The following is a 22,398-nucleotide window of genomic DNA, read 5'->3' as shown; positions in this document are numbered from 1 at the left end:
TAGTGGGATAGTGAGTTAATCAGAGAGGTGTAAAAGGATTACTTTGCAGCAGTGAGGGCCCAGTTGAGATTATGAAACTTACGTTTGTTGCAGACCCAGTTAGCATGGTTTCATGATTTTCTCCACCTTCCTTCAGGATCAGGTCAGAGGTGTGAAGGTGGTTAACGCTGAGAGTGATCCAAGGATGAGGCTCACCAGGGCAAGATCAGCCATATGAGAAGGAGGCAAGAGATTCAACAGAAGAGGACTGTGTAGGGTTGAACTGGTCCACTAAGAACTCAAGATGGGGAAGAGAAGTGTAGCTAGTATAACAGATATAACCTGGGAGAAAACTGAGGGGTTGAGGGATTGGAGGTGATGGCGTGGAAGAAGAACAGCATTTGGCTTTGGAAGGCAGAAAAAGAAGTGGGAAGCCAACAGATTGTGATTAGATAATAGAATTTCAGAGTCCATGAACCTGGAGGTGGTGCATTTGTGGGTGATGGCAAAAATCAAGTGTATGACCATCTGAGCATGGCTAAGGTAGGGTGGAGAAGTTGGTCATGGGAAATGAATGTTGAGAAACTGGAAGCCTAGGGTGTGAGAGAGAATATCAGTATATATGTGGAAGTCCTTTATTTTGAGAGTGGAATTGGGGAGGAGGGAAAGATTACGATTGAGGTTCTCATTGGGAAAGGAAAAGGGAGTGTCCAGGAGGTTGGTGAATGATAGCTACCAGAATTTTGATTTGGTGGGTACTTATTAGTGAACCTACTAAGTGAGGAAAGCCCTTCATAAACCCTAAAGAGCTTTAGAAATATGAGTTATTTTTATCCGAAGAGTTGTTTGCTATAAGAAAAAAAATTGCTAACAATGAGAGCTATCCAAATAAATGTGAAATGGACTTCTTCCACAGGTACTAATTACCGTCACTGTGATGTAGACTTTGTTCGGAGTGTCACTGATTACCTGTCAGGAATGCTCTAGAGGGGATTCCTTTACAGCCAGGGTTTAAACTACATGCATGCCTTCTAGGATCCCTCACAACTCTGAGATTGGATGCTGCTACAATATTTTTCACTCTAAAAAAACCCTGCCTTAGGTAGTCTCTAGAATCGTCCTTGAGCAGAAGCAGGTGAGAAATCCTCTTGCAAAGGACACCTCACATTTCTATGGTGCTTCATGGTTTCATAGTACTTTCTTCACAGCTGCCTTAGGTGGAGAATGATTATGCTCATTTTACAGAAAAGGAAACTGACTCAGAGATTAAATTTACTTGCCCAGGGTCATATAGCTAGTAAGTAGAGACCGTGACTTGAACCGAGGTCTTCTGAGTCCAAGTCTAGCACTTTATCTTGATGCCTGTTGATCATGCTGATAGCTCATATTTAAACCTTGAAGGATTGATAATAGTCGTACTAAAGACCACTCATATTATTTGCCTTCCCTGTATGATTATCCCTAATTTACAGATCAAGAAGCTTGGACTTTCAGGAGTGACGTCACTTACTCTCATGCTCATGCCAAGCATGTGTCAGAGCTAGAGATACTCTCTACTCCATGTCTCCTAGTGCAGGCTTGTCACCCTGCCTCTTCATCATGCTTTCTCTAGCAGCAGCCACCTGGCACAGTGCCAGTGCAGGGCTTTAGAACAGAATCCTGCATGGAATCATACCTTTTCACCACCTTATCCTATTCACACACCATGTTCCTTTTATTGGACAGGGCTTGCTAATAATTGGTTGGCCAGTTCACAGAGAAACAGGGAATATTCTGACCAGCTATTTTTTAGACTGGACGTAGAATCATAGGATTTTGATCAGGGAAGGAATTTTGGGGACCATAGAACCTCAGGATAGGAATGACTATAGAGGTATCTAGTCTAGCTTATACCTGAATAAGAAAGAACGTACCTGATAAGTGGTTATTGTCTTGATCTGAAGATCTGCAGTGATGGGAAACATGCTAGGGTAGCGCATTCCACTTTGGTTTTGTCTTTTTGAAAAATACTGTATTGATGGTTTGTATATCACAATTGTTCTGGATATGCTCTATCCCCAAATGACCCCACTTTGAAACAAAGAGAAATCATAAGTAAAGCCAAGTAGATTAGGAATAAATAGCTCATGCAACATTCTGTGCTGCCAGGCCCTCCCTCCTCCACTTAAAGGAACGGCCCTTCCTCATCTCTCTTCTGCATCTAACACTGACCATCACAACATTCAGCTTTGTCTTAACATTCTTTTTGTTATGTCGTTGTTGTCATTGAGCATTGAGTAGATCGGTCTCTTAGTTCTGTTTACTTCACTCTCCATGAGGTCATATAAGGTAGGTTTTCCCATGATTCTCCAAATTCTTCCTACTGGTTGTTTCTTAAAGTGCAAAAAGGAAAAGTCTTTGACAGATTCCACAGCCTTTTTCTTTTAAAAAAAATCCTTTTGGGGCAGCTAGGTGGTGCAGTGAGAAGAGCACCAGCCCTGGAGTGAGGAGGACTTGAGTTCAAATGCGGCCTCAGACACATTTACTAGCTGTGTGACCTTGGGCAAGTCACTTAACCCCAATTGCCCTGCCTTCCCCCCTCAAAAAAAATCATCGATGTATTTTCTTTCTTTTATTATTATCATTATCACTACTCTGTACTAACTCCAATTCTTTCCCTCCTTAAAAAACAGAGCTTTTCTTGTAACAAATGAAAATAGGCAAAATGCATCCATACATTGACTGTCTGAAAATGTATGTCTTATTCTGCACCTTTATTCCGTCATTTCTTTGCCAGGAGGAGAGAAACATGATTCAGTGACTGTCTTCTAGAATCATTGGTCATTGCATTTTTCATTGTCCTTAAGCCTTTCAAAATTGTTTTCCTTTACAGTGAATTGCCAGTGTATAGAAATGTTCTCCTGGTTCTTCTTATTTTACTGTTTATGCAAGTATTCCCAGGTTCCTCTGAATTGTATCTCTTCCATCATTTCTTATGGTGCAGTAATATTCCATTACACTCATATACCATAAATTGTTCAGCAATTCCCTAATTGATGAGTTCTCCTTTTGCTTACATTTCTTTGATATAAAAAAAATCATTATAAATATTTTTGTACATATTGGTCCTTTCCCACTTCCTTTAAACTTTTTGGAGTTATAAGCCTAGTAATAATAATTTCTGGGTATGCAGTTTTGTGATTTTGAGGGTGTGCTTCCAGATTGCTCTCCAGAGTGGCGGGATCACTTCACAACTCTACCAATTGTACATTTCTCTGAATAAATGAACAAAACATTTACTAAGCATTTTGCTACTTGCTTTCTTGGGATACAGTTAGAAAAATAAGATAGTTCCTGCCCTCAGGAACCTCACGTTCTAATAGGGTAGATTATACACAAAGAAGGTTTCAGCTTTAAGTCAGATGGAAAGGTCCCATGGTCTTTAGGGTGCAACTGTAAAGGAGATGGTAATGCCTCTTTAATCTGATTTCCATTGATAAAATTGTAGCTGGTTCTGATGTTTGACAGTGCCAAGAATTTTGGTGGCAAGAATGTGTACCTGTTCCCCAATAGCCCCTCCTAACAATCATCATTTTCCATTTTTATCGTCTTTGCTAGCCTGATGATAGAACTTTGGGGTTGTTTTAATTTGATACATTTTCATATGGTTGTTGATAGCTTACTTTTCTTCTTTCAAGAACTGCCTTGTGTGTCCTTTGACCATCACATTCCATTTTTTAAAAGCTCTGATAATTAGGAAGTTTTTCCTTCTTTTCAGCCAGAATCTGCCATTCTGACCCACTCATTATTTAGTGTTACATTATTTAGTCTCCATTTAAGTTTGAATCCTATTTTCATGTTTCCTTTATTTATTATAGTTTTTTATTGCATTTTGGTCTTTAAAGGGTATCTTTAGCATGTCTGTTTTGTTGCCAGGCACAGTGCCTGTAATCCCTGATACTGGGGATGCTGATGCTGGTGGATCCCTTGAGTTTGGAGCTGTGAGCTGCAGGAGGGCTGATGCTGATTGGGGTATATGCTAAGTCCAGTGTCAGTGTAATAAAAGCCAGGCAATGGAGAGCCTCCAGGCTGCCTAGGGAGGGGCAAACCTAACCTGGCCTTACAAACCGGGCAGGTTAATGTTTCTATGTCAGTCACTTTTGGAACAGGGCTTGTGAAGGACTGCTGTATTTCCTGCTTAGGCAAGTTAGGGAGACCCAGTCTCCAAAAAAACCAAACCAAACCAAAATACTTCTTTTTTTCTTCATTTCTTTATCAACTCTTTGTGCCTTAGCATTTATTTGTAAAGGTGCCTTATAAGAGTGGAAAATACACATATTTCTTAGGATTTCTATTCAGGATTTCTATCAACAATGGGCTATCAGATCTCATTTTTTCAAAATTCTGTTTAGTTCTGTATTTATCTTTCTGTCAGATTTATATCTGAAAGGAACACATTAGAATCCCCAGCAATTAATATTTTATTCTCTATTTTCTCCTCTGGTTCGATTAGTTTTTTAAGTGTCTAAATGCTATGCCATTTGGTATATATATTTGATATGGCTATTGTGTCATTTCCTTTGTGCAGACACTATCGTTCTACAGCTCATCCCACTGCTTCTTGTTTTGCCTTCTGGAACCAAGCAGAAAGTGCCTAACCCCTCCATGACAGTCCTTCAAGTACTTCTAGACAATTATCTTGTTTCACTTAAGTCTTCAGACTAAACATCACCCATTCTTTCAACCAATCATCTAGGCTACCCCACCTCCTTTTGTAGATGAGGAAAATGAAGACCAGAGAGGTTAAGTTAATCCTTGTAACAGATACCAAGCTTTGAATCCAGATCCTCAGCGCCCAGTCCCAGCACTATTGCACCATGCTGGGTACAGTTAGTGAGCTGAAACAGTTTCCTGGCTTCTTCTCCTTCCAAACAGACCAGCCATGCTCCCATATCTATTTTTTATCTTGGGTCTGTCACTGTCATTTTGGCTAAAACTTCAAAATTTCCTTTCATGACCAAAATCAAATTAATAGAATTTGATCCCAGGTCTTCTGACCTTTAAATCCAGTGGTCTTTCCACTACACTGTGCTGGGTAGTTCTGAAAGTATTTGTGCCGGGCCCAGCACCTAGCTCAGAGCATTGTGCAAAGGAGGTGCTTAATAAATATTTGTTAAAAGGTACATGTGTTCTCTCCACTGAGAGTTTTTCAGTTATTTCAGTACATAACATGAAGAAAGGCGCTGACTTCTAGGGGGCCTTTCCCTAATCTCTCAGCAACCTCAGAAACCTGTCTGTTGGTGGTTTAAAGAGCTGGCTGCATTAATTGTAATCCCCATATGTTAAAACAGCATTGCCCTGGTTTTCCATGTGTTGTTAATTGATGCTTCACCAGGGGGTCTAGAGACCTGAATTAGTAACTTTTGGAGCACAACCAGTTACTTGATATCTGCCGAAAGAACCTGGGGGAAAGGTGCTTATACTTCACAGATCTGTGATCTCATCAGTGTGGGCATTCCTTTCACTGGTACAGATTCAACCCCCTTTCTCCTTAGCAGATGGCTTCCTGAGTTGCTGTAACAAAAAAAAAAATCATCCTGTAATGTCTAATCCTCTATTGATGACTCTCTTTACATTTAGTTCTTCTTCAAATCAGAAAATATTTGTAAAACACTTGGCATAGTGCTAAGCACGTAGTAAACACTTAATATAATGCTTGCTCCCTTTCCCTCCTCTCACTCCTCCCTCTTTTGGAATTTGGATAATAGACTCTCAGTCCGTTGCTGGGTTTGCAATCAAAGCATAGTTCATATTTAACATAATGAAAGTCCAGGGTTACCTCCCTACTTCCCTATGAGTCCTTATAAGAGGACTTCATACTAGAAGTCTCTGCCCCACCCTCCAATTGAGGAAGGCAGCTATTCTCCCTTGGACACCTCCCAGTCAGAGAGTTAGTTTGAATTTCCTTGTATCAACTACATCCTAAAATGACTTTTCCTCTTCTATGAACCTCCTCTCCTTTGATTTTGAAAGAGTAGAAAGAGCACTGGACTGGAGTCAGGAGGCCTGAGATGAAGTCTGGGTTCCAGCACCTGCCAGTTGGGTGATCCTGGACAATTTGTGTTCCCCTTTGGCTTGCAGTTTTCTCACAAAAAGCCTAAATGGTACACACACTACCCAACAGGACTGTTGTGAGGAAGGAACTTCATGGCACACTGAGAGTTAAAATAGCTCTTACAATGCTCTTGTGTAATGGAACCATGCGTACATGCCATTAAGTGCTATGGGGATGGAAGGTCTTGTTGCTCTCGTGCCTGGGCCTGGCACATTTGTTTGCACCATAAAAGAAGTGTGGAGGGGCTTCAGCCAAGAGAATGATGACTGCTGGTAGAAATTAATGCCCCTGATGCTGGGAGGGTGTTTCTTTCCAGCAGGGCTCGGCTTGAGGGTAATTCTGAACCTTTATTTACCCTTCATAAAGAAAGAAAATATTTTATTGACATACATCTGAGTTCCAGGCATTTACCAAACACTAAATTAACTGTCACGTTGTTGTTCAAGGTAGTATACCGGCAGATATGATTGCCATATAGAAAAAGATTTCATGAGGAACAGAATTGCTTTGTGTAGCCCTAGAGGGCAGAACCAGGAGGAATTGAGGGAAGTCACATTCAGCTGAGTATCAGGAAGACCTGCTCCAGCGATGGAATGGGCTGCTTCAAGAAGCAGTGAACTTCCTCTGAAAGTGTATAAACAGGGCTGGATGATCCACCGTTGGGGGCTGAGGAGGGGATTCTTGCACTGGGAGTAGGAGTAGAGTGGACTGGCCTAGATGACCTTCCATTTCTGCCATTCTTCCAATGGCACAGAACTATCCCAAGCATAGTGATCACCACCCAGAGCGAAGAAAGCAGGTTTTCTCTTCATCAAATAGAGGACCAGCTCATAGAAAAGTTTGATATGGAGCATTTCTGAGGAAAGAAACAGGTCGGCATAATAGAAAGAACCCTTGTCCTGCAGTCATGTGACTGTGGTTCTGATCCTGGCATCTTTTTAAATTTACTTTATATCTCAATGTTTCCTCTTCTGTAAGGTATACTAATATTTGCACCAGGGCTTCTTATGAGGAAAGGACTTAGTAAATGGCAAGTTGTCATAGAAATGGGAGCTATTTGTTATGATGACTGAGGAATTGTGTATTATTATTACTAGACTCATCTTTGTTATGAGCAAACTGTGAACTGCTGTTATGATTTAATTCATTATTATTTGGGGGTAACTGTGAAGTGCTGTTATTATGAGGGATCTTGTGAGTGGTAATGATGATGGCACTGTAGGCTTCGAGGAGAATAATGCCTATTACTTCTCTTCCCTTTCCCTCCTTCTCCAGCACACTGAGGAGGCTTACAAAGGAAGGTTCAAAGCTCGGCCAGAACTGGAAGAATTATTGGCTAAAATGAGCTAAGAGATGGTGGACATGTTTGAAGAACCTGCTGAATAAATGGACCTCTGCTGAATTACAAGATTGAAATAGTAGATTTGGACTCTTAAGAGACCTTCGTAGAGAGCGTCTGTTCCCTCAGCCAAAGCTCCACCAGTTCTTTCACTGATTGTGTATACTGTTTGTAAATAAAACTTTTTACTTTGGGCCAGTGAGATTGTCTTCAGTTTAATGTAAACAGGTTACAGGTGCTATAATTGGCTTCCTTGCATGAGCATGAGGATCTGCCCAGTCCTACTTGGCTTCCTTGATGGGATTTCACCTTTTGTGGCATAGGGTCTCAGAGCCAGGAAGGGCCTCAGAGAGTATCTGGTCCAGCAGCCTGTACCTAAACAAGAACCCCTCCCCCAGTATTCCTGAAATACTAGCTAGAGCCACCACTTGAGGATGTCAGGTGATAGGAACTCACTGTCTTCTAAGGTATCTTCTTCCTCTTTTGGAAATCTTTGACAATGAGGACATTTTACCTAATAGTGAGCCAATATTTGCCTTGCTGCCATTTCTACCCATTCCTTCCAGTTCTTATCCCTCAGAGAGTAAAGAGTAAGTTTAATCCCTCTTCCCCCATAGCCATTCACATACTTGAAGACAGCTGTCATATCCTAGCCACCCAGCCTCTCTCTCAGTCTTCTCTTATCCAGGTTCAGTATCTTCGGTGTCTTCAACCAGAATCCATTTTGACAGCTTCCACCCAGGAAGGCTTTTCAGGAAAGCTGTGCTTTCCTGGGATAAACAAATGATTTTTTTTTTCCCATCAGTGTTTATCCAGCTGAGGTTGCCTTCTAAAATCCTTTTCTAAAGGGAAGGATCCTCTTTAAAATGTAAATCATTAAACTTATATAGACTAGAGAAAATGAGATAGGTGTGGGCAGGGCAGGAACATGAGCACTATATTCAGACTTTTGAAGGGTTTTCATGGAGCAAAGAGAAAAAGATTAGTTCTTTAACAGCTACAAGAAACTTGAACTTTTCTCTATACCCACTACCATCTCACCCCAAGGACTCTCCACATGGCTTTTGTGACAAATGATTATTAATAACCAATATCCTGGGGAGATTCAGAGGCTTTCCCTTTTTTTAAATTCCTCATCTTAAAAAAGTTCCCTTTTCTTGAAGGACATTACTGATCATGAGATTGCATTGACTCTCCTGATCTTGGTCAGACCTCACCCAGCCTTGCAATGAATTTAATCTAGGGTGGGAAAGCCCATTGTGTTCTACTCAATCTTGAGTGGAGACAGATCCTTTTGTCTAGATGGCCTCGGCTGGGGGTGGTCTGAGTAGAGAGAATTTCTCTGTCCAGGGATCACTCTCAGCCCCCCAATGAAAATGTGGGTGGTCTGGTATTGAGGTACTTTTCCCATCCAAGAGATATGCAGCCCTTCATTTTAATACAGCCCACCCTCAATCAGGTTAACCAATTAGATTGGATTGTGAGATGGCCAAATGACCATCATTTTATTAGTAACCTGCTGGCCTTATTAATAAAACGATTAAATTACCTAGAAATTGTCTCTCAAATCTTTTTAAACTTCACGCTTTCTCACTGACTTGAACGTGATGGAATTTGTTTGCCCCATGGCAACTACTAGTGCTTCTGTTGTTGGTGGCATGGAAAGCTTCGCTACCCAGTGCAGAAGAAGTAGGCCAATGGGAGACTGCTTCTCAGCTACCACCGTGCCTCTGCAGTATGTGTGATATTAATATGGTGTGTGAAGAGCTTTTTACAATCCCAAGCTGCTCCCCAGTGCAAAGACCCACCTTTTCAACACGTTCTCCTCTTGTGGCCCCCAGGGAAAAAAGTAGGACCAGTATCATAGATTATCTGAGATGGAAAGGACATCATAAATCATGTAGTTCTAACTCTATCTGAACAAGAATCCCCTTTATCTACAGTATATTCTAAAAGTAGTCATCCAAACTCTTCCTGACCTCCAGTGATGGGAATCTTTAGGAATGTTGTAGAAGGTATTCCTATATTGGGCAGAATTTTGGACTAGATGATCTCTGAAAGGTGTCCCCGCCCACCCCCCCCACCCCCCCACCCGTCTGTTTGTGCCTTTACCTTTTGTTTATTCAGTTTTCTTAAAGCGGGACAGACATGTACAGAGTTTGGGTAGCATTAATCACTATCTCTGGCAGTGAACTCAGTCCATGGAAGCTTTTATTGACCTCAGAGTTAGATGCTTTTTCCTCTCCCTCTTACTGGTTCTAAAGGCAAGCGCACAGAGTTGAAATTACCTCTGGAGAATTTCCTGAGATTTCCTGTTATTATTGCGGACATTAGTATCGGCATCTCAATACTTTAATGGATTTGTGATCTCTTGGCTAGGGGTATTGTCTTCTAACATGCAAATCACACCCCATCCTGGTGATTCTTGTCCTCATTCTTTCACAGATCTTCCAACATGCTGGAGGGTTTCCTTTAGGTTTATTTTTACATTTCAAGGGTACCTATAGAGCTTTCAGGCTTTTCATCTTATCCAACTGCATGTCATACTCTGGACAGGAGGCATTTTTTGCTCATTTAAATTTTCCTATGTGGAAAAAAATGTACAAACTGATCTCTTCTGAATGATCATGGATCTCATGAAGGAGGCCCTGTAATGTTGTGGGGCTTGCTGTGATCAGCACAATATTTTCTACCAATAGATGGATTAGGAGGAAGCTACAAACTATAGGTAATCCCTATTCTATTGGACTATACTCCAGATATGTCAAATACTTGGCCCGCAGGCCTCCTGCAACCCACAACTCCTGAGTGAAGTCCAAATCAGACTAAAATATAATTAGTAAGTATCTAATAAAATCCAATACAACATAGATAATGCTACATTTTAAAACTAAGTCAATACATGGCCTGCAGGGATCCTTACGTACAGACTAGTGGCCCATATTTCCATTAGAATTTGACACCACTGGGGCAGCTAGGTGGCACAGTGAGTAGAGCACCGGCCCTGGAGTCAGGAGGACCTGAGTTCAAATCCAGCCTCAGACACTTGACATTTACTGGCTGTGTGACCTTGGGCAAGTTGCTTAACCCCAATTGCCCTGACTTCCCCCCCTGCAAAAAAATAAATAAAAAAGAATTTGACACCACTGTCATACAACATGAACCTCATGACAGTGCCAAGCACCTGTGGGAAGCATCTATCCTTGTTTTATGCCTCATTTTTCATTAGCAATCAGAAAGCCATTTAACAAAGTTACCCCTATGGTTACATTCTGTGTGACCATAACATATTCAGGAGAGAGTTAATGTTGGAGGAGAGCCTTTAAAGTTGTATTTTGCTCTACTGAGTCAAGTGCTTTTTTGTAGTCACACAAGAAACACAGTAGAATCTTATGTTCACTGCACCTACCAGTTAATTGGATCATTATCAAGTTAAGAACCACTGTAAAAAATATTTGTAAAAGTTTTTCTGTGCTTTTCTTGTATTTTTCGTTAATATCTTCAATATAAATATATGAAAGATTTTCACAAAGATTTTGTAAAGATGAGAAAGCAGAGAAACCAATTCACTAATTCCTTTGTTTGGCTAGGTTTCATGGCCCATCAGTTCTCCTCTCATCTGGTTGCTCCTTGTTCTTCTTTGTTGGATCTTCCTCCAGACAGTCAGTCAGCAAGCATTTATTAAGCCTTTACTACAAACAGATACTTTGCTAAGTGCTGGGGATAGAAATAAAGGCCAAAATGCTGTTCCTGCCCTCAAGAAGTTCACAATCTAAAGAGGGAAAGATTTAAATATAAGATACCTACCGAGTAAATGGAAGATAATTTCAGACAGGAAAGCACTGGCAACTCAGGAGGATCAGGAAAGGCTTCCTGAACAAGTTTGGATTTAACATAAGCCTTAAAGGTTGGGGAACAGACTTTTAGTACGAAAACGTGGAGTCGAAAAGATGGTAGGCCAGTGTTGCTGAATCATAGAGTTCATGGAGGGGAGTAAAGTGTAAGAAGGTTGGGAAGTTAGGAAGGGGCCAGGTTATGAAGAGCTTTAAATGCCAAAAAGAGGGTTTTATATTCATCCTAGAAGTAATAAGGAGCCATTGGAGTTTATTGGTATGAAAGGGTGATGTGGTTAGACCTATGCTTTAGGAAAGTCAGTTTGCAGATGAGTGGAACATGGATCAGAGAGAGACTGGTATGCCAACTCAACCAGAGGACTACTGCAGAAGTCCACTCGAGAGGTAATGAAAACCTGAATAAGGATTGTGGCTCTGACAGTAGAGATAATAAGATGTAATGGAGAGATTTTGTGAAGGCAGAAACAAGATTTGGTAACAGATTGGCTATATGGAGTGAATGTGACTGAGAAAATGAGCATGATACCAATATTTGAGCCTAGGTGGATGTCTTCAGCAGCAATTAGAATGTTTGGAAGAGGAGAGGGTTTCAAGGGAAAGAAAATGGATTCCATTTTGGATATAGCAAGCTTGAGATGTCTTTGAGACATTCAGTTTAAGATGTCCAAAAGACATCTGGTGATGTGAAACTGGAGCTCAGCAGATAGGATTGGGTTAGATAAATAGATCTGAGAAGCATCTGCATAGAAATGATAATTGAACCCACGGAAGATGATAAGCTCCCCAAGGGAGATAGTATAGAAAGAGAAGCAGATGGGGTCCAGGATAGACCCTTGGGGGACACCCTCGGTTAGTAGACATGACATGATTAAGAAACCAGCAAAAGAGAGTGAGTAGTAGCAAACTCAGGAAGGAAAACTAGGAGAGAAGTGTCAAGAAAACCCAGAGAGGGAAGAGAATCCAGGAGAAAAAGGTGAGCAACAGGGTCAAATGCTGCGCATAGTCAAGGATGGGGATTGAGAAAAGGTTATTAGATTTGGCAATTAAGAAATCATTAGTAACTTTGTTGGGGGCGGGAACGGGAGATGTTGGGGGCGGGAACGGGAGATGTTGGGGGCGGGAACACTTAGAGCTAGCTTGCTGTAATTGCCATATTAGGATATAAAGTAGGACTCAGCCTGTGATTGGATGATAGAGCTCGCATAGGGAGGGGTAAAGCTATAAGAGCACTCGCTTCGGGGAAGTGCGGCGCTCCGGGATGTAGTCGCGAGGGAATAAAGAGCTCCCTGACTACCTCAGGTGTTCTGTCTGGTTCATCCTCCCGAGGGTCGCGGAGGCCGGTGTCGCCCCGAAGACTCATCATGCTGCGACTTGGTGAGTGAGAGGACGGGCTAGCAGTGGGGGGACAGTAGTGCGGGTGCTGTAGATAGAGCACTCCGCATAACTTTGGAGAGGGCAAATTACAAATAGATTAGAATCCCCTGAGAGGAAGTAGGAGCATGGAATGGCTTTCTCAAGGACTATAGTGAGGATGACAGGATCACGTGAAGGTTTTTATTTTTTAGGATGGGGGAGACATGGCAGTATTTGTAGGAAACAGGAAAGGAACCAATGTGTAAGGACAGATTAAAGGTAAGAGAGAGTGAGAATGATAGTAGGGGAAATTTCCCGTCAAAGATGGGATGGGTTAGGATCTTGCCTTGGCAAGAGTGTCACCTCCTCATCCAAGAAAAGTGAAGGAGATAATGGGGAAATATATCTAAATGATGAGAGGTAAAGGCAGGTAAAAGAGGGATCTCAAGGCAAATGGCTTCCATTTTCTTTGGTGAAGTATGAGGTAAAGTCTTCAGTTGAGAGGGTATGGGGCAGGGGGGTACTCTGGGACACTGGAGGAGAAAAAAAGATTTGCAGAAGTGAGATAGTGAATTGATTAGAGAAGAGCAGAATCATTGCCTTGGCGTAGTGATTAGATAAATTTGTAGCAGACTCAGTTGGCATGGGTCTCTCCTCCAAACAAGAATCTGGAGAAAAGCACCAAGTCACTGCACCATTTTGAGAACTAGACCACTGTTACAAAACTTGTAAGGGAATACCAGTGAGAACAAGGTCAGCGTTTTTCATTCTAAAACCTTGTTGGGAGATGTAACAACAATCTGCTGGCAGCTACTGTGGCTGTGTAAAACCAATAACAACCAACACACAGGAGGCGTGCTAACACAAGTTCTTTGATCTGCTTTTCTAAAGAAAGTGACTTTAAGGGGTTAACAATCTCACTTTAATCTAACATACAAATAGCATTCACTTAGTTCAGGAGAAAAAGCCAGCACCCTGAACTTCAAAACAAATACAAATAGAAATTACAAACATCAACAGACAGACCTTGTCTGATTCAAATCTCAATTCATAGCTACCAGGGTTTAACAAAGTGCCAACATCTGGGTTTACAAGCGGGGGGGGGGGGGGGTGCACTCTTAATGGCTGCCCAGAGTCTCTTTAAGTCACATGCCACTCTTCCAAGTGAGTGGGAGTACCAAAAGTCGAACACCAACCTCAGATCTTATATGCTGGTCTCAGGGCCCTGGGGGACTTTATTACTTCAATGCTAGAAGCACTCAAACAAAGAATAGTGAAAAATCCCATTTTGCTGGCCATTGCATTTGAAAGGCAAGATTCATCAAAGTTACTTAACTACGTCAGCATTCCAAAGGAGAAGACAACCAAAGTCCTGTCCTGATTACCATTACATTGTCATATTGCTGAGAAACACTCCAAGACAAAAAGATCCCATTTTACCTGCCCCATTCAAACAAGGCCAGAATCATTAAAGGCACTTAAGAGAAGAACAACAAAAAGCCCCATCCTGACTACTGACACAGGAGTATAGGAAATATTGTTTTCTCTACTTCTCTTTAATTTTCAGGGCTTCCCCATCTTGCTCTTGGGCCTACAGCCAACAATCTTCACATCTCAGGAAAGGGATTGAATTAGATTCATCCAGCAGATGCGATGGAAGGAGCCCTGGCCAGAAAGCCAGGAAACCTGGGTTCAAGTACTGGCTCTGACCTTGACTCACAGTGGTCCAGTCATTTCCCCTCTCTGAGCTTCAAATTCTGCCTCTCTTTAGTGAAGAATCTGAGCTGGATAATCTCTTATGGCTTCTTTCCACTTGTAAAGTCTATATCCTAAGGTCTCTTCCAAGTTATAGGATCATTAGAGTTGGAAGTGACTGTCAACCTGTATGTTTGTTTGGTTAAAGGAGGCAAACAGACTTGGTGATATAAAAATTCATATAGTTTATTCCCTTAAAGCTAACTTGTACATGATCATGGAGCCAGACAAAGTATGACAGCCTGAACAAAGAAATAAGATAGCTTATATACCTTTTTCTTTAACAGACTCAGCATGCCTGCATCACTTCACTTGTACGATCCCCATGTATGTTTAACCATGATACAAGAAAAGGATTTTCCTTAATGGAATAGGTTGTAAACACAGTAAAGTCAGGATAGCTGACAAAGTGTCAATTGGAATTACAACCCAGGATCTCTGTGTTTAATTTACCACTAACATTCCATAACATAGTATATGCCCATAAAATATTAAGATAAGAAAAAATCACATTATTCAGGATAGTGTCTGGGGTTAAGGTCTCATCCTTAATGGCTAATAGAGAAAAGAATGTTCTTAAGTCAGCCCGATCTGGCCTTGTTGACACAGGAAGGGGTATTCTCTGGGTAAACTCAGAGAACAAAGAAGCTTAGGTCCAGGCTCTTCTATTTGATCATTAATTCAGGCCCTGGCCCTTACTGAAAGTTACAAAAATGATATTAAATGATATTAATGATCATCATGACTTTGGAGGCATTTAGTTAAAACTATATTATGGATAAGGAAATGATGACCAAAAAGAGGTTAAGTCACTTGTTCAAGGACACTTATGTATTAAGTGGCAGAGATGGAATGGAGCCCGAGTCCTCTGAGTCCAAATTCAGCATTCTTTCTATTCTAGCATGCTAGCAGGCTCTGATATCCTATGTCCTAAAATCTCTTCCAGATCTGACATTCTATTTTTTTTAATGTTCCTTCTCTATTATAGGTTCTTTGTTATAATATGTGTTCTTGGGCCCCCTCAAGCTTTAACATTCCAGATTTTTTATTCTAAGGTTCTCTATGACTTTGCCAGGGTTCAGTAAGATGCAGCACATCTCTGAAGAATGAAGACTTTTTTCAGGACACCCTGACAAGATGAATGAGGAGAGTGGACTTCCATGTGTTGGTCCTAATATAATAGTTCACCTTTATATAATGCTTTACAATTTACAAAGGTACTTTCTTCTGACTGCTGGGCATCAGAGGACTCAAGATGCAAGAGGCATAGGAAAGGGGGCTTTAAAGTTTTTTTTTTCTTTCTATAGGAGGAAGAAATAATGTTTTCCCCTGGAACCAAAAACTACAGGTCACATTCCAAAGATGACTACAGCTCTAATTGCTCATATTCCTGAAGTCAGCAGCCCTAGAGATCAGCTTGGCCAGTTTACCTTGGCGGATAATGAGGGTAAGGGGGAAGGGAAGGTATCATCTTACTCATCAATTAAAGCATATTATAAGTGCTGCTCTATACTGAGCCCACTGGAAAATCCCCAGCAAGTACTAAAAGCCAAGATTACAGCTCTGTCCTGAACTGAGTAGGTAAGTAACCATCTCTTAGAGAATATTCTCTACCTATTTCTGACTTCAAAGAACAGCCATCTCATAGTGTTCAGCTGTGGTGTGGGCCACCAAGAGAAGCCACAACCAAACCCTGAGAGTTTTTGGTACCCTTAGCTTCTATTATCATGTAGGAGAGAGGGAGGCTTTTACCTCTGGGGTCACTCCCATAGCCCTAGACAAGATGTAGGCTGGGGGTAAAAGGCAGTATGGTGAGGTTCTGCAGGGCAGTGGGACGTGATGTGGGTGGTTAACGTCAAGGAATTGAGCAGATATCTTAAATCATAGAATCCTAGTGTAAGAAATGGGAGGAGGAGTTTTGTTTCCACAGAACTAAAGGTGTACTTCCCCCTCCCCCACCCCAACTTTAGCAGAAACCAGGCCTCAAGGTCGGTCAGGTGTGACGGTCAGAGGCTTGTACCCAGTCAGGGGAACTAGAAGGGCCAAACCGGTTGAACCAGTTCAAGCTTATTTAGGGTGTAGCCTTGGTTAAGAGTCCAGGCCTACTGATTTGCATAATTTGCATATGTTAAAGAGGGAAGGTAGGGGAAGTAAAAGAATGTAGATTAATCCTAAACTAAGACAAGGAAAATCTAATTAACTTCACTTTTGCTTGTGTATCCTTATTATCCTACCTATATAAACTGTATAACCTAGCAAAACTATGTAAAAGGTAAAGAAAACTAACCATAACTCTAGCAGGAGTGGAGGGAATGGTTACCCCCCACTCCCACCCCCACCCCCTTTCCTCTGCCTACTCTGGTCCTGAGTTCTTTGGGTGAGAATGGGCAAATCACATGGATTTTCCTAAGGTTAAGGAAAGGAAAGCAATGAGCAGCGGAAGCTCATCTCGGGCTTACTTCCTGATCCTGTCTTGGGGAGTCCTGTGATCCCCACTGCAGTGTTAAGAGGGCTACCACTCTGGATTCCCTTGGGGAACCCTGTGGTCTGCACGGCCTTCTTAAGGGGACATCACTTGGGACTTCCGGCCCTGTCTCGGGAGCCTTGTGATCTTACTGCTGTTCTAAGGGGCCATCACTTGGGTCCTCCTTAGGGTCTGACCCCTAGGAGGCCCTGTGATCCCCACAGATTAAGGGGAGGGACTATCACTTGGTCTTCTCTGGGAGTCCTGTGGTCTGCATAGCCTTCCTTAGGGGTTATAACAGGGTTCTTCCTCAGGACTTTGGCCCTGCCTAGGAAGTCCAGTGATCCCCAAAACCGTGTTTCTCACAATTTGGGGAAGTCCAGTGATCCCCAAAACCACGTTTCTCCCACTAGACTGTCAGAGTAGGAAGAAGTTTGGGATGGGGAAAATGTCACAGGATTACAGGTATATTACCAAATACAACATCAAATATGTAAATTGTTTAGGCGTCATCATTATTATTATATTGATATAATTATATACTTAATAACATAAGTACTGAATATCTGTCTAGAGGCAACTTGGCATAGTGGAGAGGGAAATGGACTGTGTCAGAAAGACTGTGGGTTCAAGTACTATCATTGACACGTTGGCTGTGTGACCCTGGATAAATTACTTAACATCTCCGGGCTCTAAGATGCCAACCTTCATTGGTGGAGGGAATTTCCTCCTCCAAGCGTTTCCTATATTAATGAAATCACAGATCTAGTTCCTACACCTACCCCTATCCCTGTTACTTACACCAGTGTGACTTTCTGAGTCTTTTTCCTTATCTAAGAGGCCAAAATGATCTCTAAAGTACCTCCTAGCTCTAAATCGAATGATGCTATAAAATGCTTTGTAATGTTTAAGTGTTCAACACTGTACCATCTGTAAAGTACTGTGTTAAGCACTGGAGATAAAAAAACAAAAAGGGAACAGTCCCTCAAGGAGTTTACATGGTATTGTCAAACCTTTCAGATTGTTTGAACCCCAATAATACCCAAAACATTCAAGCGCTTTTTGCTCTATGCTAAAAATCCCCCTTTCCTGCCTCAGCAACTTCAAAGACCAGGAGTATCTCTATTGTCTGTGGTGACCCAAAACCTGGCAGAGAGAGCTGTGGGCTAGAGACATTTGCATCTCTAAGTGATTCTACCTCGGCAATTGATTTGTTTACCTGAGAACTTCCTTTCTTTGATGTGGAGATCATAAACTGCAGCTCTGAATTGTTACTTAGACCTTCTCTCCCTCTTGTTCAAGTGGTCATGTACAAGTTAGCTTAAAGAGAATAAATTTATACTAATTTTTATTTCGCCTAGTCTGTTTGCCTCCTTTAACCAAACTCTCAGGTTGACACCATATACATGTGTGCTATTGTTACTATCACTCTACGCCCCCCTCCCCCCACAATACTGAGCACACAGGTTTGTACAACAGATGATCAAGATTCCTAGAAAAGCCTTCCTTTGAATGTTTAGCTGGTCCAGTTAGCCTCTCCTGTCTTTCACTACTAAACTTCTTGAAAAAGTTGTCTATACTGGATGACTCCACTTTTTCATTAGCCCCTTGTAGTTTCTGTTCCCATTGCTCTATTAAAATTGCCCTCTTAAAGGTCACCATTGTGTGAGGTAAATAAAATGTGAAGACTTCACAGGGAAGATATGTATAAATATATATCTATATCTATACTAAGAAATGTTTAAAAATCAAGAAATAGGGAAATACGTCGGTGGAAAAATTCTGAGGCCATGAGAGTCTGATGGCTCAGCCTCTGGGAAAGTTTACCCTGAAACTTTTTGTTCTTTCTTCTGGTTCTGGTTTAAAGATTTGCTCAATAAGGACAGGATCACTGTGACCTGCTTTCCTTTACTGTAAAAGTATTGTAGAAGAATGGAGAGGGTCTCCCCCTTCCCTTATCCTATTCTCCTTCTTTAGATTTACAGATGTTACCTCAGTTGTAATCATTAACTAAGGGAATAGGAATTGGAGTTTCTGTGCCTTGATTTCCAGGTTCTTTGTCTAGCTTTTGTGCTCAGATTGTAAGCCCGTCTCCTAGCCAATGGTGAAAAGGGTCAGAGGTGGGCGGGAATTCTGTGTTAGTTGTAATTACTGGTGCTTTGCTTCTTGTAAAGCACCTCCCTTGCTAGATCTGTTATGGCAGAGGATACCCAATTCTTGAGAATTGAATAAAATTTATTTCTGTTCCCACCCTGAGATGGCTCCTTATTATAAATTTAATTGGTGAGGGTCTTTCATCCCACACAACCATTGACCTCTGAAAGGTCTTTTCTCAATGTTCATCCTTTTTGACCTCTGTAGTATGACACTGTTGACCACCTCCTGTTTAGCTTCTGAGACAACAAATGGTCTTCTGGTTCTCTTCCTAACTCTCCGTTCTTTTTCTTTCCTCATCTTCTTCCTAACTCCTTCATGGGAGTACTCTCCGAGGGTTTTTTTCTTGCTTCCTTTCTTTGTCTTTGTCTACTGTTCTGCTTTGGCAATATATTTGCCCCCACAGATTCAACTAACTCTTCTAATCTACATCAGTACAGCAGTCTTCAGGGCTCCAGACTTTATTTCCAACAACCTACAGGGCATCCTTACCTGGACAATCCATTAGCAAATCAATAGCAACAAAACCAATGATAACAGCTACTGTTTATATAGTGCTTTAAGGTTTGCAAAGTCCTTTACGACTCATGTTGAAAACTCAACTTATTTTCCCCACTAAAACTCCTGACTTCACTATTCATGTCAACATGTCAATCGCCCCACTTTCACCCATTCATGTTTGCCACCTGAGTTTTTTTTTCCTTATCCAATCCCTTACCAAACCCTATCAACTCTTCTTCCTACCTAGTGCCATCATCATCACCCTAGTACCAGCCATCATTACCATCTGCCTAGGCTATTAGTGCTTCCAGAATTATCTTTGCCATGTATGAATTTGGTCACATCATTCAGGTGGTATAGGAGTGGAAAGAGCAGTGACTCTGTGTTACAGCAATCAGACTTTTTGCTGTTCTCCCCTTTTGTAATGCTAAGACTATCAAGTCTCCCCTTTGTGTGAATTGGTGGGTAACCTTTTGCTGTCTTTGTCTTGAAGTATTTCTCAGCTATTTCTCAGAACTGAGGCAATCAGGAGTCACTGATTTGTATATGATGTAATGCTGGGGATGGGGAACTTTCAGACACCCAGCCTGGGTTAGGTCAGAGCCCTCAGGGCTCCAAACAGGATATAACTGAGAGGAGCTTGGTGTTTGACTTTTGGGGCTCACTCATGGAAGGAGTGTTGAGACTCTGGCCAACCTGTAACTGCCACCCCCTCCTCCCCCCCCCCCCCCGGCTTTGATAACCCAGACAGACATTGGTGTTTCTCTGGTAACTACAAATTGTGATATGAATCAGACAAGGTCTGTCTGTTGATGTTTGTAATTTCTGTTTATATTTGCCTTGAAGTTCAGGGGACTGATCTTTTCCCCCTGAACTAAGTGAATGATATAAGTATATGTACGTTTGATTTAACTGAGATTGTTAACCCCTTACAGTTGCTTTCCTTAGAAAAGCAGATCAAAGAACCTGTCAGCAGGCCTTCTGTGTGCTGGTTGTTGTTGGTCTTACACAGCCACAGTAGTTGCTAGCAGATTGTTGCTACAAAACTCTAGAGCCAGGGGACCTGGGTTCAAAACTTGCCACAGACTGTGATCTTGGGCAAGTCAATTAACTTTCCAATGCATCAGCTTCCTCACTTACAAAACAAAGGGACTGGGCTAAACCGTTACTCTGGGATAAAATATAATTTCCTTCACTTAGCTTTTAAAGCCTTTCACAACCTGGCCTTACCCTTTCTTTCCAGCCTCATTGTACATCACCATCTTCTCCCTCACTCTCCCATCCAGCTAAATTGATCTTCTCTGTTCACACTAGCACTCCATTGGTATAGGCTGTCCCCTGTGTCTGGAATACAGTCTCTCCACACCTGTGTGGCATGGAATTGTGTCCCTTCTTCAAAACACAGCTGAAGAATTACCTTCTATATGAAGTTTCTTCAGATGTCTCCAACTGAGTGCTTTCTCATATTTATCTTCTTCTATTCTATAGATATTTATATGTGTACCAATAGTTTCACTATTAAAATATAAAGTCCTCTTGATTAAGAATAGTTTTATTCTTGGTACTTGTATGCCCAGCACCTAGCCCAGTGCCTAGCACATAGCAAGTACTTCTTGGTTAATGTCGACAAGCATTTATTAAGCACTGTGCTAGTGAAGGCAAAAACATGGTCCCTGGCCTCAAGGAGCTGTCATTTGAATGGGGGAGGCAACAAGCAAACAAGTAGCCTCAGAGGGAAGGCACTAGCAGTGGGTGGTACGGAAAAGGACTCTTGCAGAGAGTAGGATTTGAACTGAGTCTTGAAAGAAGGCAGACAAACTAGGAGGCAGAAGCAAGGAGGGAGAGTGGGGGTGGGGGTGGCTTGGGGTGACAGTCAGAAATGTGATTAAGTAAGCTCTCTCTGGCAGCTCAGTGGAAGGTGAACTGGGGTAGGGTGAGACTTGCAGCAGGGAGACCAACCAGAAGATTATTACAATAGTCTTCACTAGAAGTGACAAGGGCTTTGTGAGATGAGAGAAGGTGATATAAATGAGAAAGAGTAGAAATAAGATTTGACAGCAGATTGGTTATGTGGAATGAGTTCAAGATAGGTAAAGGGCTTGTGAGCCTGGATAATGGAGAACTTGACAGTAACAGGGAAGTTTGAAAGACAAGAGTTTGGGGAGACAGATGAATTCAGTTTTGGACATACTGAGTTTAAGCTATCTATATGGGACATCCAGTTTCAAGATGTCTAATAGGCAGTTGGTAATATAAGACTGGAGGTCAGGAGAGACCTTAGGGCTGGATAAATATATGTGAGAATCACTTTCATAGAGATAATAATTAAATCCATGGGAAGTGATAAGATCCCCAAGGGAGACAAAGCATCAAGAATGCCTAGGACAGACCCCTCAGGAGCATTCACATTTATATGACACAGATGAGGAACTAGCAAAGGACAGAGTGATGTCTGATAGGAGAAGGTGAGAGCAGTGTCAGAAAAACCCTGAAGGGAAAAAGTTCCAAGAAGTGGGTCAAAAGTTGCAGATTGTCAAGAAGTATGAGGATTGAAAGGAAGCCATTAGATTTGGCATTTAAAAGATCATCATCAGTAACTTTGAAGAGAACAGTTTCAATTACTGATGGGAGTCAGAAGCCAGCTGACAGATGATTTAGTGTCAAGTGAGAGGAGAGGAAATGGAGGCATTGGTTGGAGATATATCTATGGTCCTATGATCAAAACCTGTAAGTGGCACCCACTTATCTGACAATGTTCAGAATGCTTTGCCTGGCATTCTAGGCCCTCTAATCTAGTACCAGTTTACTTTTCTGGGCTTATTTTATGTTAATCCACCTCATGCACTCCAAACTCCAGCCAAACTGGATAATACTCTGCCTTCTTCACCATGCCCTGTACTTGCCC

At 41.7% G+C, this 22,398-nt stretch overlaps 1 protein-coding gene across 1 annotated transcript in view; it reads left to right on the top strand.

The window, feature by feature from the left end:
- The window catches only part of MRPL48 (mitochondrial ribosomal protein L48), a 65,577-nt gene extending 57,963 nt beyond the window's left edge, over positions 1 to 7,614 (top strand). Inside the window, exon 8 of the mRNA XM_036745814.1 lies at positions 7,349 to 7,614. Coding sequence (XP_036601709.1) covers positions 7,349 to 7,423 — 75 coding nt within the window. The 3' untranslated portion in view covers positions 7,424 to 7,614. The remainder of the gene's footprint in view (positions 1 to 7,348) is intronic.
- Positions 7,615 to 22,398: the final 14,784 nt, after the last annotated feature.

Source organism: Trichosurus vulpecula, chromosome 2, assembly GCF_011100635.1.
Source record: "Trichosurus vulpecula isolate mTriVul1 chromosome 2, mTriVul1.pri, whole genome shotgun sequence".
Lineage (NCBI taxonomy): Eukaryota > Metazoa > Chordata > Mammalia > Diprotodontia > Phalangeridae > Trichosurus > Trichosurus vulpecula.
Note: the sequence above shows the minus strand (reverse complement) of the source record. Positions and strands in the feature narration are given on the sequence as shown.